Source organism: Podarcis melisellensis, assembly GCF_964234715.1.
Source record: "Podarcis melisellensis genome assembly, chromosome: 14".
Taxonomy (NCBI): domain Eukaryota; kingdom Metazoa; phylum Chordata; class Lepidosauria; order Squamata; family Lacertidae; genus Podarcis; species Podarcis melisellensis.
Genome location: NC_138546.1, coordinates 49,913,099 through 49,929,495, shown reverse-complemented (window position 1 = coordinate 49,929,495; position 16,397 = coordinate 49,913,099). Strand labels below are relative to the sequence as shown.

Sequence of the window (16,397 nt, the reverse complement as noted above, 5' to 3'; positions counted from 1 at the left end):
AAGCTGTTTCCTAGTTCTGCTGGATCCCTCTGCGGCCTCCAATACCACCGACCATGACATTCTTCTGGACCATCTAGACTGGCTGAGAGCTGGGGGCGCTGTTATACAGTTCCTTCCTCCTGGGCCATGTCCAGAAAGTGGTGTTGGGGGATGAGTGTTCAGATCCCTGGGCTCTCTTGTGGGGTGGCTTAGGGTTCTGTCCTCTTCCCCATGCTTTTCAACATCTACTTGAAGCCACTGGGAGAGATCATCAGGAGGTTTGGGCTGGGTGTTCATCAGTATGCGGATGATACCCAGCTCTACCTCTCTTTTAAATCAGAACCAGTGAAGGTGGTGAAGGTCCTTTGTGCATGTCTGGAGGCAGTCAGAGGATGGATGGTGGGCTAACAGATTGAGCTTGAATCCTGACAAGACAGAAGTACTGTTTTGGGGGGACAGGGGGTGGGCAGGTGTGGAGGGCTCCCTGGTCCTGAATGGGGTAACTGTGCCCCTGAAGGACCAGGTGCACAGCCTGTGAGTCATTTTGGACTCACAGCTGTCCATGGAGGCGCAGGTCAATTCTGTGTCCAGGGCAGCTGTCTACCAGCTCCACCTGGTACACAGGCTGAGACCCTCCCTGCCTGTGGACTGTCTTGCCAGAGTAGTGCATGCTTTGATTATCTCCCGCTTGGACCACTGCAATGCGCTCTTTGTGGGGCTACCTTTGAAGGTGACCCAGAAACTACAACTAATTCAGAATGTGGCAGCTAGACTGATGACTGGGAGTGGCCACCAAGACCACGTAACACTGGTCTTGAAAGACCTACGTTGGCTCCCAGTACGTTTCCAAGCACAACTCAAAGTGTTGGTGCTGAGCTTTAAAGTCCTAAACAGCCTCAGCCCAGTATACCTGAAGGAGCGTCTCCACCCCCATCATTCTGCCTGGACACTGAGGTCCAGCTCTGAGGGCCTTCTGGCGGTTCCCTCACTGCAAGAAGCGAAGTTACACTGAACCACGCAGAAGGCCTTCTCAGAATTGGTGCCTGCCCTGTGGAACACCCTCCCAACAGATGTCAAAGAAATAAACAACTATCAGACTTTTAGAAGACATCTGAAGGCAGCCCTGTTTAGGGAAGCTTTCAATATTTGATGAATTGTATTTTAATATTCTGCTGGAAGCCGCCCAGAGTGCACAAAAAAGCTTTAGTTTTTTCTTTATATAGTATGCTCTAAAGAACAGTTCTTAAATAGTATGGCTCCACCCAAATAAATGATATCACCAGCAATGTCACAGTGTACTGGTCTGACATGAGAGGAAGAATCTCAAAATGTTTCTAAATCTGGATCTGAGAGAAGACAATGCCGACCTTACACCTGAAAGAACGGTCAAACTCCTGCTTGAGAGAAAGGCAGTTAGGCCAGATTCTGGATGGCAGAGCATTCTCAAAACATCTTTATGTATCATCCATGCAAACACCGCCACTTAGCAAGAGGGCAGTGCAGCCAGACTGCAAGAACTAGGTTCATCTTTGGTCCTTGCTCACCCCAGAGTGTTGGTAGCAGGGCTGACAGATCACACAGAAATTGATTACAAACTTCCCTGTTTATTGCAACTGTGGGCTGAAGAAGGAAAATGTTAAACTATAAACTGGCACCACCACATACTTACTGGCAAAACAGAATGATTGCCAAAACATTATTGCAAAAAAGCAGATGTAATTGTAATAGCAATTTGTTCAGTGGAGAAGAAAAACACTGAAAGTGTATTCTTCCTTGTGCAAATTAACATTCAATAAAAACAAGCATTTTGAGACCAGAAATACCACAATTCTTCAAGCCTTGTGTTGAAAAATAATATAATGCCCTCTAGCAATTTGTGCTACAATGAAAATGTTATATAAATGTGCAAAGAATGTGTTTAATTCAAATTATTTATCCTCATTTTACCTCCCATTTATTTCTGGGAACTGGTATCCCCCTCCCCATTTTTTAAGAATGCATTTTGGGGAAGGAGGCAAACTGACATTTCCATAACACTGGTGACAGCTATCAACAATATTGAGGCACTTTGCAGAAACTACCACATACATTTTAGAGGTTTTTTGTACAACTGCTTTTAAAAAAAGAATGAAAGACTCAGCTTTCTTATGTATTCTGTTGCTGCTGTGCTACATTAAAAGCCACTATAGGTGCTCTTGCTGTGCAAACACTCGGCCATGCATATTTCCAGAATCTTTGGATTTGCAAAATCGCAGGCAATGCAGGTCAAAGTAATTCATCAAGGGTATATTTGGGGGGACCCCACCCCAATGAACAGTTTTGGTGACAAACTTGGAGGCAAAGACTAAAGTATCTGAATAGCTGTAAATTAGGTATTCTGCTTACTGTAAGACAGTTACAATGAGAGAACACACTAAATGTCAGGGGAAATAATAATGTTTAACATGCACATACTGCTTTCAAATGTTCAAAGCATGTCACATTCATTTTCTGGCTGCAATTCTTACAAGGGAAGTATCCCATATTACAGATGGGGAAACAGGCTGAAAAACAGTGGCTTGCCTAGGACCCCTCAAGAAGTTCACAGGAGAGTTGAGATTTGACCTAGGAACTTCCTGATTTGCAGCTCAGTCTGTTAGTCAATGTGCAAAATAAACTATTTCAAAAGGTTACACAATTTTTGGATGTACATATTTGAATGTCAGGGCTACATTTATATAGAAATTGGTTACAAGAATCTTAAAAAATAGAAAACTATAAGAGTTTACCGAAAGGCCTCTTGCAACAGAAAGTATTTTTCCAGATTGTAACATTACTAAAGTTTCACCAGGTGGCACCAGATCACAGCAACCCACTCTGATTCAGAGAGCATGTAGCACAAATCCTTTAACAGCCGTAGTTGCCATCTGCGTTCAGAACCAGTTCACATGCACAAAAGCAATGTTGTCATAGAATCTTAGGAGTTGGAAGGGACCCCACGGGTTGTCTAGTCCAACCCCCTGCCATGCAGGAATCTCAGCTAAAGCATCCATGACAGATTGCCGTCCAACCTCTGTTTAAAAACCTCCAAGGAAGAAGAGTCCACCACTTTCCCAGGGAGTCTGTTCCACTGTCAAACAGCTCTTGCTGTCAGAAAGCTTTTCCTGAGGTTTAGTTGGAATCTTTCTTGCAACTTGAAGCCATTGGTTCAAGTCCTACCCATCAGAGCAAGAGAAAACAAGGTGACCAAGGCAGAATAGAGTGGTACTATTACTTCCCTTGATCCAGACAATATACTTCTGTTGATGCAGCCTAGAATAGCATTAGCTTTTTTTGCTGCTGCATCACACTGTTGACTCATGTTAAGCTTATGGTCCACCAAGACCCCTAGATCCTTTTCACATGTACTGCTAGTAAGCCAGGTGTCCCCCATCTTATATTTGTGCATCTGGTTCTTCCGCTTCAAGTGCAGAACGTTACATTTGTCCCTACTGAAATTCATTTGTTAGCTTGTGCCTAGTTCTCCAATCTGTCAAGGTCATTTTGAATTCTGATTCTGTCTGATTCTACCCCTCCCAGTTTGCTGTCATCTACAAATTTGATGAGCATCCCCTCAATTCCTTCATTCAAGTTGTTTATAAAGACATTCAAAAACAATGGACCCAGGACAGAATCCTGCGGCACCCCACTGGTTACCTTTTCCCGGGATGCAGAGGAACCATTAATGAGCACTCTTTAGGTTCATTCCACCAACCTGCTACCAATCCACGTAACAGTTACCTCATTCAACCCATATTTTACCAGCTTCCTCAAAGAATATCACGGGGAACTCTCAAGCCTCACTCAAATAAAGATGCACTATGTCCACAGCACCCCCCTGATCCACCAAGCTTGCTACTCTGTCAGAAAAAGAAATGAGAGTGGTCTGGCATGACTTATTTTTGAGAAACCCATGCTGGGTCTTAGTTATCATAGTGCTCACAAACTGACTGTTGAATTATCTGTTCTAGGACCTTTCCTAGTTCCTAGAACATATAATAAAGGTTTATAAACAAAAACAGATTTCTCCATCTCAAGACAACCAAAACAAAAGAAACTGAAGCAACCTATTTTCTTTTAGTGGCTACAGCTAATATATTTTCAGGTTATTTCTCTCTCCCAAGGAAAACATAAGTGATTGCATTCTTCATTAGAGGCTGTATTCTGCATGATTGTACCAACAAAGTTAATAGCTAGAAGTTAAAGATGCAAAGAACTCTGCATGTTTTTATTTGCATAAAAAGCTCAGAAGCATAGTAGGGAATATGCTTTGGAAAGGCAAACCCTGTCAAAAATGGCATTCACTATTTAGTGAGCTTGGACAGTTAGATCCAGTTATAAAGTTAACTGCGTCAAAAGCCAGAAGTTTGCAGAAGCTCACCTGTGTTTGCACACAGCAGCTCTTGAAGGGGTGATGTATGGATTATTCTACAAACCTCTCATGTGTCTCATGCTAAAAGAAGTACAAGCTGGGCTATGAGAACATGCAAGGGGACAGCTGCTTTCAAGCTGTTCAGGAATAAAACACAGAAACATATTCAGCCTCTCTTCTCATTAAAGGGATGGTTTGCTGTGTAACTTTCTCTCAAGATATTCACATCACTGTTTGCTTCATCCTAATATAAGAAGAGTTATGAAAATATTATCAGCCACTGGTGCAGAGAGCTAGCATTTTTCAATGGCTTATTTTAAATAGAACCTTTGTTTCATATTCATTTGCAAGCACTTGAAAATAAACATGTGGGCTGTGTGTCTTCACATTTATTTTTTAATTACTCCACTGGAAAGATGCCTAAAAATAAAATCCTAAATATCTAAAATGTAATATGGCAGACACTGCTCCAACAGCCTGCTGTTAACAATTCATAAGTGGGCGCACGGGTTGCCAGATATAATGTGTGGTTTTTATGCTGGCTTTCCCAAACAGCAGCTCTCTATTAACCCCACGCCAGCCTGCAAGTTGTTGTTTTTTAAACCTAGAGGTGTTTTGGGAGTCTTATATAATGCTGAGAAAGGGCACTGTGGAAGCCCCGGTGTCCTGGCAAGCAGTGGGGAGATCAGGCTCCCTTGTGACGCTCAGCTAGAAGTCAGGAATGCTCCTACCCGCCCCCCCCCAGCAGAGCGAGCTCCAAATACCCTGCAAGCAGGAGCCGGATTGAGGCTGCTCGGCTGGCTGGTGGGTTGCAGGCTCTGTCACACTTTTCCATTGAGGGGTGCCCAACCCCAGCCCCAGTTGCTAGGTGAAAGCCTTCTGTTTCTCCCCACACCCCAATCATAAACGTACCCCAGACATTACTAGAACACTGTGGGAGGTGATCTTCAAATTCATAACATTTAAAAGACCAGGTCACATGGGTGTTTGCAGACCGTTAAAGGACAACACTAGAAGCATGGAATGAAACCACGGCAAAGTGCTTGGCATGGCATAATTGTAAAATTTATGCCTGTCTCCATCTCTGTTACCGTAAAAAGCCTCCAAAATCACATTGCCTTACTTGCTCTTGACACCAGCAAGTAAATGGCATCCCTTGAGGCAGTTCTGAAATGGGAAAGGCATTAAGATTCATTTAGTTCAATCTGCTCTGTAACAAGATTTAGTGGCAAAATATGAATTTTAAAAAATAGTCTTTAGTGCAGAGTTTGAAGCTCATTGTCTCTAGATATTCATAGGATTTGATCCCTCCCACTCTTTCAGAAGCACTTCATGAAATATATAATTTTCTACTCCTTCCCTAATTAATTGAGATGTTTTAATTTGCTTTTTTCTTTCATCCTCTATTGTTCTTACTTGTCTCTTTGTGCTTTTCCTTTCCCCTGTGTATCTAGTTTTATTGCTGTTCTGAAGACTCTTCAGTAGTTAACTCAGTTCACCTAGTTATGAAGGCAGTGTCAATGTAGCTAAGGTGGAGCTGCTGAGGAACAAAAGGGAAGTATCAGAATGCTTGAAGAAATCACAAGATATGCAGAACTAGAGGGGAACCCCTAAAGTGATAATCCTCACCCCAAAAAGCAGTGTAATGAGGACCAAGCATGTGCAATGAGAAAAGAATATTGAGTTTCTGTTGGGAGATTAAAAACCAGAGAGAATGAAAGGGCAGGAATGAAAATCTGACCTCTTATTGAGTTGTTCTCAATGAACCACACTGTACATTCAGTGTGCTGTGACATGAAGTAGTAAAAAAAATAAAGAAAAAGAAAAAAAGCTTCACCAGTAAATTTCTGTGCATGAGGCAGCTGCTAAAATGTGCATGGGAACAGCCAGTAAAAGAAGTGGCAACTTCACATCTGTGAGTCTGATTGAAAATTGGTAAGAACCGTTGAGAAGCAGTGGAAATTCAATGGCAACAACCCTTGTATCTTATACATATTCAGTAGAGCCTTCACAGAGGTAATTACACTAATCAGTAAGATGCAGCTGGCTAGAGGGTTTTTCATCTCTGAGAATTAGCCAAAAGTCAGAATAGCTTCAAAGCTATAGAGAGCAATGCTGCAGAACTAAACGATATTAGGTAGGAGATAAATTTTGGAAGGGCTACACATCTTCTAGCAAAAAAGCAGAAGCAAAAATATTGTCAGCTTAATCTACAGCACTTGAAGGAAGATTATAGCTTGAAATTTTTACTTGAAAGCTGTATTCAAACATGGAAAGGACTGGCATCCTTTTAATAATAAGAGATGCACCTTTGCAATCACTAGCGGACTCGGCCCACATTCCTATATGGAAAGGGGGTTGCAAATGGTCCCAGATCAAATAAAAATATAGAATGAATTTTTCTTCTATCTTTGTTCTTTTGCTGCAATTTCCCACAACCTGCCAGGGAATATCATCTAATCTTTTAAAATGTATTTGGAAATGTCTACTGAGTAGGCACCCACAATCACAGCATTTCTTTCCTTCATAGTGTCTCCTTGTACTGTTGAAATCAAAGCATGCTTTGAGCAACACTGGAATAAAGCCATCACACTTATCCATTTATGGGAAACCAGTCCTTTGACAGAAAGAGTTACTTGTGCCTTTGAACCGACAAATTCATGAATAAAGGCAGCTAAAAACTCATGATTTAAAAAATATCAGCACAACAGCTGCTTACTTTATACCGCAAGATCTAGAAATCAAGAGGCCTGCTTCTAGCTGTTCTGCTCTGCACAGAAAAAGGATCTTGAAATAAAAAAGATATGTTAGAAGGTATAAAATGTCTTCATGTGGGAATTCAGCATCTTCAGATATATAAAAGCAGAAGCCTGGAGTATACAAAACAAACAAATTGTTGCATTCTGGACATTACTTTGCAATATCACTGTGTTCCATCATACGCCCGCATGAAGCCCTAGGGAGGATATCCTCTCTTAGTTAGCAATGCCAAACTCCTCCCACTTTCTTCTCTTTACTTGCTTAACAATTTTGCCTGACACTATTGGGAGGCACTTATCCAAAGTCTGTGCTTGGCTTTTTCCGTGATCTCCAGTACATCTGTGGCTAAAAGAACAAAGGCCAAACTAGACCTGCTGCAGGGTATCTTGACTGCATGCATTTTTAAAAAGTGAAATAGCAGCCATGGTGGTGATGATGGGGATTCAGACCAGAAAACAACACTAGAGGGAACCATTTATTCATGTCCTGGCTAAAAGTATTGTGCTCCTGTTATTCATACTTCTTAAAACCCTGGAAGATATTGTTTGTCTCATATACATTTCTATCACATTAGTGTTTGGGGGAAATAATTTTAATCTTTAACCAACTTTGCTCATAGTTTTTTTTGTCATGCTTCTGGATTCCTTTAAAGGCCCAGAATAAATTGGGGAATGACAGTCCCCATATGAACTTGAATTGTTAAGTTATGGGAAGGAGTCGCTGCTACAGGTGCTCCTCCCCCATGAGGCTTTACGGGTGGAGTTATGAGGCGTGTCTCTTAGCCTGTACAGTGGTACCTCAGGTTACAGATGCTTCAGGTTACAGACTCTGCTAGCCCAGAAATAGTACCTCGGGTTAAGAACTTTGCTTCAGGATGAGAACAGAAATCGTGCTCTGGCGGCGCAGCGGCAGCAGGAGGCCCCATTAGCTAAAGTGGTGCTTCAGGTTAAGAACAGTTTCAAGTTAAGAAGGGACCTCCGGAATGAATTAAGTTCTTAACCTGAGGTACCACTGTATTGACTAATCTCTGGAAAATACTTTTGCCAAGTTTTTTTGTTTATTTTACACATCCTAAGATGCTGCGATTCTTTGAGGATCTTCCATAGTTTGAATCTTTTACTAGTGTGTTTTAATTTTTTTTATAGAGTTAGTACACTGTTTTTAGTATTTTTAATAGCAAAGAGATATAGACATTTTTATATAGAAATGAATGTTGGGAAGAAGCTACTTCTCTTCTTGCTCCAACAGAAGCTGGTCCAATTAAAAATGTCATCTTAACTATTTTACATTCCTTCATTTGCGCAGTGAGTTGCAGTTATTGGAACGGCACGCTGCCTTGCCATACAGTTGTGAGAGCCGTTCCACTGAACATCAAAACACTAAGGAAAAAACAATGTGCTCAAGACAAATGAAATTTCCCACATTTCCATCATCTCAGTGATACATTTTCCAGTGCCACATGATGAATACAGATGATGTGCCATAGATTACACAAAAGCTTCAACTCTACATTAACAGCAAGCCTAAGCCCAGTCTGTTGACAAGGCATGTGCAAAATAACCGAGTTGCCTTTACCAAAGGTGCTAGTATTTTAACACAGTGCTCTGCATAATATGGTCCTGTGCCTTGGAACACCAATGACTTACCTGGTATACCTTTCACTTTTTAGAAAGGCAGAACACAGAAAACAGATCAGAGAAAAAAGCAAGGGAGATGGAGGAACCAAACGCTGCCCAATCACACCACCAACAATGGATGAGTACAATGTTAACTTGGAATTGCCACTTCCACAAGCTATGTTGGCAATGATTCAAGGTATTACAGTGTGACCCATAAAATACACCTTCCAGAGATTCATATGAACAGATTTACATTTCAAAATATTCATTTAAATAACCTTAAATCAATGACTTCCCTTCTTCTCTTTCCGTGGTTCATTTCGCACACCAAACATCCCTGCATATTTTGCATGAACTAAACCATTCAGAAAACCATTGTTGCGTCCATCGAAACTTATTTACACTGTTAAATTTATCTTAATGCTACCAGCATTTGTAAATGAACACAATTTTCATACGTATATTCAGTAAACAGTTTCCAGTCTTCTTTAAACGTATATAGTATTCTTTTTGTTCTCTTATTCTATATGTTAAATCTGCAAGTTGCGCGTATTCCATCAGTTTAAGAAGCCATTCTTCTTTGGTTGGGACCTTGCTTGCGTCCCATTTTTGGGCTAACAAAACACGGGCCGCTGGCTGCTATCCTTTCTATCTCAGCACCGTGTTTATGATAGGCACATACAGATAGAATGCACATAGACAGTAGCTCTGCATTCCTTTCTACTAAAAGAAAACCATTTTATTTCCTACTTGACATACCTTGTTCCCTTTGTTGATCTTTTTGCTCCATAGACACAAGAGCGGAGAAATGCGCTTGATCATAGGCAAGGACCAGAGGTGAGCAATGACATCGGTTAGGCAGGACTTCCAAAGGCAAGTAAATTCCACCAAATGGAATTGGTGCAAATGCTGTGAAGAGAAACCAAGATTTTACAAACATGTTGTGAAACTAGGAATAGGCAGTCTCAGCAGCCTCAATGTATTTTAATATTGATGTACTACTTCATTCAGGACGCGGGTGGCACTGTGGGTTAAACCACAGAGCCTAGGATTTGCCGATCAGAAGGTCAGTGGTTCGAATCCCTGCAATGGGGTGAGCTCCCGTTGCTCGGTCCCTGCTCCTGCCAACCTAGCAGTTCGAAAGCACGTCAAAGTGCAAGCAGATAGGTAACCAGTCATAATCTCAATGAGACAAAATTTCTTAATGAGACAAAAGGTGGAATGAAGTACTACAGTTGCCACCTCTCACTCGCCCTCCCCTTTCCCTAACTGTTGATGAAGGAGAGGGCTGAAAGTGGAGTACTGAGGCACAGCTGCCTATGGCTCCTTTGAGGACTGGCAGCCATTACAGGCGTTGAAATGGTTCTTTTCATTCGGAGATAAAAGTAATAACCACTAGGGGGGAAACTGCATTGTCAGACACACTCTGGACAGGAAAAACACCAGCATTGAATTCTACCACCATTACTAAAACTCCTGTTCACTTATATGAAGCCTTTAAGTTGTGCTTTTTGCCATTCTAGACAAATATTTCATTTATAAAAGAGCAGATATCACACCTACCAGGTACCATGGTTTCATTTCATGGTTCCACTGAAATGAGTTTGTTTACTTAATATCCCTTAATATCCAGTAGCTGCTAATATGCTACTGAGCCTGATTTAAGGCTTTTGTAGATATATAAAACAACTTAGGACCAGGATACTTGAAGGCACTCCTCTCCCTTACCAACTGGCCTGGTCACTGAGGTCAGCCAAGGAGGCTATCTTGGTTGTGGCCCATTCTGACATGGCTCTCTCTCTCTGTGTGTGTGTGTAATATGAACTGAGTTAGGCACCCGCCATTTAGATGATTGCTGAAGACAAGCGTCTTTTCTCCAGGACTTCTCTGGCTTTAAGCACCAAATGGTTTTAATTAACCCCAGGTTGGATATTTTACTGTTTCTACATATGTGTGTTTATTGTTGTATTTTTAATATTAACTCTATATAGCAACCTAAGATTTTATTAAAGGTGGTATAAAAACATTTTAAATAAATAATGGCCAGCAAAATGACTCACCTTCTCCTCCCGAGTCTCGTAACATTGTGTCTGCAACAACAACAATCGGTCGCCTTAATATATGTGCCAGGACAAAAACATGGAACTCCTCTAGGCTCTCATACACAGGATCTTCAGAGTTGTCAACTCTAGAAAACCAAGTGCAATGGCACACAATTCAGAACTAAAGAAGTTTTCACTCCTTTCCTTACAGTTACTTCTTCTCATGCAAAACTGCATATATGCATTTCCAACTCAACTCAAATATAATGAAAAACACAGAAGCCATTTTTATTCCTAACAGCTAATGTGAATAAAAATAAGTGCTTACATAGTTTCCAGAAGACACTCAGGATAGCTAAATTTTGAACTTGAGGTATATATAACAGAGTACAAAATGCACCTAGTTCATCAGTTAAGGAAGGCATCAACAAACAAAGAATGGAATCCCTACCCCAAAGCAGGTACTAGGAAGGGGTGAAGCTCCAACTGCATTTTAAAGAGAGATTTGGCTGCTCACTGCTGGAGATAACCTGGACGGCATCATTAACTGCCAGCAGACTGACCCCACTTCTCAGACAAGATTATTTCCTAAAGCAGTTTACAAATACCTTACAAAAATCTCAATAACAAATAACAAATCTTGGCTGACAAGTGGGGTATGAATATACTAAAGAACAAGAACATTGCTTGTGTGCAGGGCTTTTTTTTCAGCTGGAGCTCACTGGGCTGCAGCTCTGGCACCTTTCAGGTTGCTGCCATTGCAGGCCAGTGGCCCCCCCCCCCCACGGGAAAGCCAACAGGAGAGCATCCTGCCCTGAAAAACTGATCTGCCTGCTTGGCCAATTGTGAGTGGGCAAGGGGGTGGGGTTGTAGATTTTTTGTTTGTGGATTTCCCTCCTTTCCTCCCCTCAACCCCTCCAGAGCCACTTTCCTAAAATTGCTCCTGCATTCCTCTCAGGAAAAAGATCAGTGAGGGCAGAAAGGCTTTGGGGAGTGTCCACAGGGGGGTTTCCTTAATTTTCACCGGCACTGAGTGAAACTGCCCCTGTGTGCGCCACTGTGCAAGTCAAGATGGGGTGCAGGCGGTACGAGATTCAAAGTGCCACCTTGCCTGATTCACAAGTAAAATGGCTGCTGCTGAGTGGGAAGGTGTGTGCAAGCGCACTTGGGCCTGGGAGGGGGCTCTTAAATCTGGCCACTATTCTTTGCCAAGGAGACACAGAAGTAGAGGAAGGGTGAGGAAGTGGATCAGCATGTGGGGATGGTGGGGTTTGGAGACACGTGAAGGGATTGTGTCAAGCCTTGCCTTGCTGTGTGCGTGTGCAAGAGTGGGGTGTGTGTGTTTGAGATACATGTGGAATAACTCCCTGGAAGGGAGATGGTGGCATTCTAGACACAGGCACCTGCTCTATGGGGCTGAGGACACCTCAGATGTGGGGACAAAGTATGTGGGGACAGGGCCAAGCCCCCCCCATCTCTTTTTAAAATTAATTTTATTAAGGTTTATAGAGAAATATACAAAATTTAATATAGTTTCCCTTTTTTAACCAAATGAAGACTTTTATATAGACACCATAAAAACACAAAAAGGCGGCAGGAAAGGGGAGAGAAATAGAGATGGATAAATAAATAAATAGAATAGGATAGAATAGAATAGAATAGAATAGAGAAGAGGTTAAAAGAGAAAGATAGACAAATAAGATTCAGAAAGTTAAGAACTTCTGATTCTTTATCTGTCCGCTATATAACAATATTCATTTTGTCGAATCCAATATAACACCCCACAAAGCCACTTTCTACAAACAAACATTATGTTCGATCCTAAAATCCGATGTCATTATTTCTTTTTCTTTTTCACACAAAAGGTCTACGAGAGGTTTCCAATCTTTAACCAAGACCACGCACACCCCGCCGCCCCAACGTTGAGGGGCCTCGCTGGGCCTCTCTGCAGTGGGAACGGATCTTGGCGCCTCCTCCCAACATGCATGATGTTGCAGATGTGACACCACACGCATGCAATGAGCTCCCTCAATGGTGGGCAGAACTTAGCACCTGGTTCCAGGAGTCGGCTTGGGGAGGAGAAAGGAAACGTGTAAATGGACAGGCATGATGGATGTTGGGAGTCACATTGAGGTGGGAAGCCAGTAAGTGTTCATCTAAATGTCTTCTGGAAGAAGCAAAAGTTAGGAGTGGACTTCAGGATGATGTGGCATGTGAAAGCTGTGTGCCTCTGGAGGGAGGAGGAGGCGTGGGCTGTGTTTGGCAGTGTCAGGGAACTGACATCTAAAGCGCCGGAGGCGCAAAGGCTCACTGAGGGTGAGAGAGCAGTAGCAGCGGAAGAGGGAACCAGTAGAGGGCGAGCAAGAACTCCAAGGGAAAGTGAGTCGGAGGGATGGCTCAGAGACGCTTCAAGCGAAACCAGTGGGGAGGTCTCAGGACCTCCTATAGGGACACCCACACCTCGACGGAAACTGTCACGCCGAGAGGCCAGACGCCGTGTTTCCATTAAGGAGCTTTTATGTTGGAAACGTTTCCGAAAGCAGCCACTTTCGGATTCTACTAGTGATTGACGCAGCCATGCTGGAGGGGCTCCGTCACAGGCAGAGGTTTGAAAGCCTGATCAAACTCTGAGGGACTTGCATTTTACGCACAAGCAGCTCATCGTCCCATCACAGCAATCCGAAAGTCTCCGAAAGCCAGCTTGTGCAGGGAGAAGCATCATGAGCAATCCAGCCGGAACCGGGGAAGCAGGAGCAGCTGGAGGAGGTCCAAGCCTGGAAGAAAGGTACAGGGCGTTGGAGATCCAGTTGGCGCTGCAAACGGCGAGGCTTGAGGAGAGGAGGGCTCAGGATGCAGAAAAGGGAAAGGAGAAAACCACCCCGCTCGCCAGAAAGGTGCCAGGATTGGTGCAGAAATTCGGGGGGGATCCCAGGAACTATCATGCCTTTAGAACAGAGATGCAATACGCTCTAAACTTGCAGTTTGATGACTTCCCCGATGAGGAATCGCGAGTGGCGTATGTGATTGGCCATCTCGAATCCGGGGCGAAAGATTGGGTTAGACCCCTGATGGCAGCGAATAATGAGATCTTAAAGGACACGAGGAAGTTTTTTCGTGCCATGGACCTGATGTTTTCCAGCGATATTGAGCAGGGGGTGGTGCGAAGGCAGTTAATGGCTTGCCAGCAAGGAAGCAGATCTGTCCGTGAGTACTGGACTGAATTTACCATGTTGATTCACAAATTGGGGTGGGACCTATCGGCGGAGCCCATCCAAATGCTTTTCGAAGAGGGGCTTTCTTCAACCGTCAAAGATGAGCTTTCCCGGGGCCCCAGGGCGGAGTCTATGGACCAGTTAACCAAATCTGCGCTGGCCATAGGAGCGCGCCAGGAGGCGAGGGCTATGGAAAAGCGGGAAGGGAAAGGAGACCGTTGGAGGGAGTTCCGCATTCCAGACATTCCAGAGCCACCTTTCCCGCCGGCAGAGCCGATGGAAGTTGGAACAGCGCGGGCGCGCGCAGTTTCAAATCCCAGTGAAGGGCGGAAAAAGGAGGGAAAGAGCGCCAAGAGATGTTATCTCTGCCAACAGCCAGGGCACTTTGCCAGAGTTTGCCCACAAAGAAAGGAATGGCAAGGGATGGCAGGAGCTGTTGGGGGAAAGGAAGAGGAAGGCAAGGAGCAAGTAAAAGCCAACGCCTGGCTGCCACCGTTGGGGCACAGCAGCCAGGCCAAAGAGCAATGAAAGTGCCCATGCCAGAACCCCCCAGACCCGCTTTAGTGATAGAGGTGTTACTAGAACTGCCAAACGGACACCCACTAAAGGTCAAGGCGCTTTTGGATTCAGGCAGCTCCTGTAATTTCATGAGTAAGGAGTTTGCAGCTGAGCACCAGATACAGACTATCCCTTTAAGTAACCCCTTGCAGGTGACTACGATTGACGGCAGAGAGCTGTTGGGGGGAGAAGTTAGCCAACAGACTGTCCCGATGATAATGAGAGTGGCAAGGCACACCGAACAGATAGCGTTTAATGTGGCCATCCTGGGAGGAGCGCCCATCATTTTGGGGATGAGCTGGCTGGCGCTACACGATCCGCTAGTGGGCTGGCATCAGAGGGTGGTCTCCTTTGGGTCAGCGCATTGCCTAGAACACTGCAAGGAGGGGAAGGTTTCGGGAGGAGACAGAGTCACCCTAGCGGGGATGGAAGTGATGGACAAAGGGAAGGTGCCCCCGCAATACGCAGATCTGAGCAACGTATTCAGCGAAAGGGAAGCAGACAAACTGCCACCGCATAGACCCTTTGACTGTCAAATCAACCTACTCCCAGGGGCCCAACTCCCAGTAGGCAAGCTGTACGCCATGTCAGACAGGGAGATGCAGGAGCTGAGGGAGTTCATTGACAAAAACTTGAAGCGAGGTTTCATCAGAGAGTCCCGAGCGGTGGGGGGCAGCCCAGTGTTCTTTGTGGACAAAAAGAACACAGACAAACCGAGACTGGTGTGTGACTTCAGGGCCCTCAATGCAGTGTCGGAGCCCCTGGCTTTCCCTATGCCCCGAATTGATGACATTTTGACCAGAGTAAGGAAGGGAAAGATTTTTACAAAACTGGACCTGCGGGGGGCGTACAATCTGATACGCATAAGGAAGGGAGATGAATGGAAGACCACCATGTTTACCCCGTTGGGAGCCTTTGAATACCTCGTTATGCCCTTCGGTCTACAAGGGGGCTCCGCGTGTTTTCAAGCTTTTATAAACCACGTTCTGGGACCTTTGCTCTACAAGAATTGTGTGGCCTTTTTAGACGACGTGTTGGTGTATTCGGAAAATGAGGAACAGCATGTGAGGGACGTTCGAGAAGTGTTGGGCAGGCTGCAAGCCAACCAGCTGTGGGTGAAACTGGAGAAGTGCCAGTTTCATACCAAGGAGGTGGAATTCCTGGGGTACCGCTTGTCAGACAAGGGATTGGCCATGGATCCAGGCAAGGTCCAAGCGGTACTGGAATGGAAGACACCGAAGACCAAGAAGGACGTGCAAAGATTCTTGGGATTTGGGAACTTTTATCGGAAGTTCATCAAGAACTTTGCCCACTTGACGGCGCCCATCACCGACTGTCTCAGCAGCAAGAAGAAATTTGTTTGGACGGCAGAGGCGGATCGAGCCTTTGAAGAACTGAAAAGGGCTTTCGCCTCGGAAGAACAACTTCTGCATGTGGATTTATGAAAACCCATGAGAGTGGAAACAGATGCATCCGACCGGGCGGTAGGGGCGGTCCTTCTTCAACCGGGGAGGAGTGCGTCGGAGTGGAGACCGTGTGCCTTCTTCTCGCGGAAGCTGAATAAGTCCGAGAGGAATTACACGGTGTATGACAGGGAACTACTTGCCATTCACGAAGCATTCCGGAGGTGGAGACATTTATTAATTGGGGCACAACACAAGGTGCAAGTGTGCACCGACCACAAAAATTTAGAGTATTGGAGAACAGCTCGAGTGCTCAACCAACGACAAGTGAGATGGGCACAGGAATTCTCCAAATTTAACTTTGAGATTTGTTATGTGCCAGGCCCAGAAAACGTCAGGGCGGACGCGCTCTCACGCAAACCAGAATATTGGGA

At 44.3% G+C, this 16,397-nt stretch overlaps 1 protein-coding gene across 6 annotated transcripts in view; it reads right to left on the bottom strand.

Moving 5' to 3' along the window:
- Nucleotides 1-16,397, bottom strand: part of OTUD7A (OTU deubiquitinase 7A) — a 129,923-nt gene that overhangs the window by 6,348 nt on the left and 107,178 nt on the right. For all 6 annotated transcript variants that reach the window (XM_081887632.1, XM_081887633.1, XM_081887636.1 and 3 more), the window contains 2 exons: nucleotides 10,809-10,936; nucleotides 9,508-9,657 (listed from right to left, as the gene is read on the bottom strand). In XM_081887632.1, coding sequence (XP_081743758.1) covers nucleotides 9,508-9,657; nucleotides 10,809-10,936 — 278 coding nt within the window. The remainder of the gene's footprint in view (nucleotides 1-9,507; nucleotides 9,658-10,808; nucleotides 10,937-16,397) is intronic.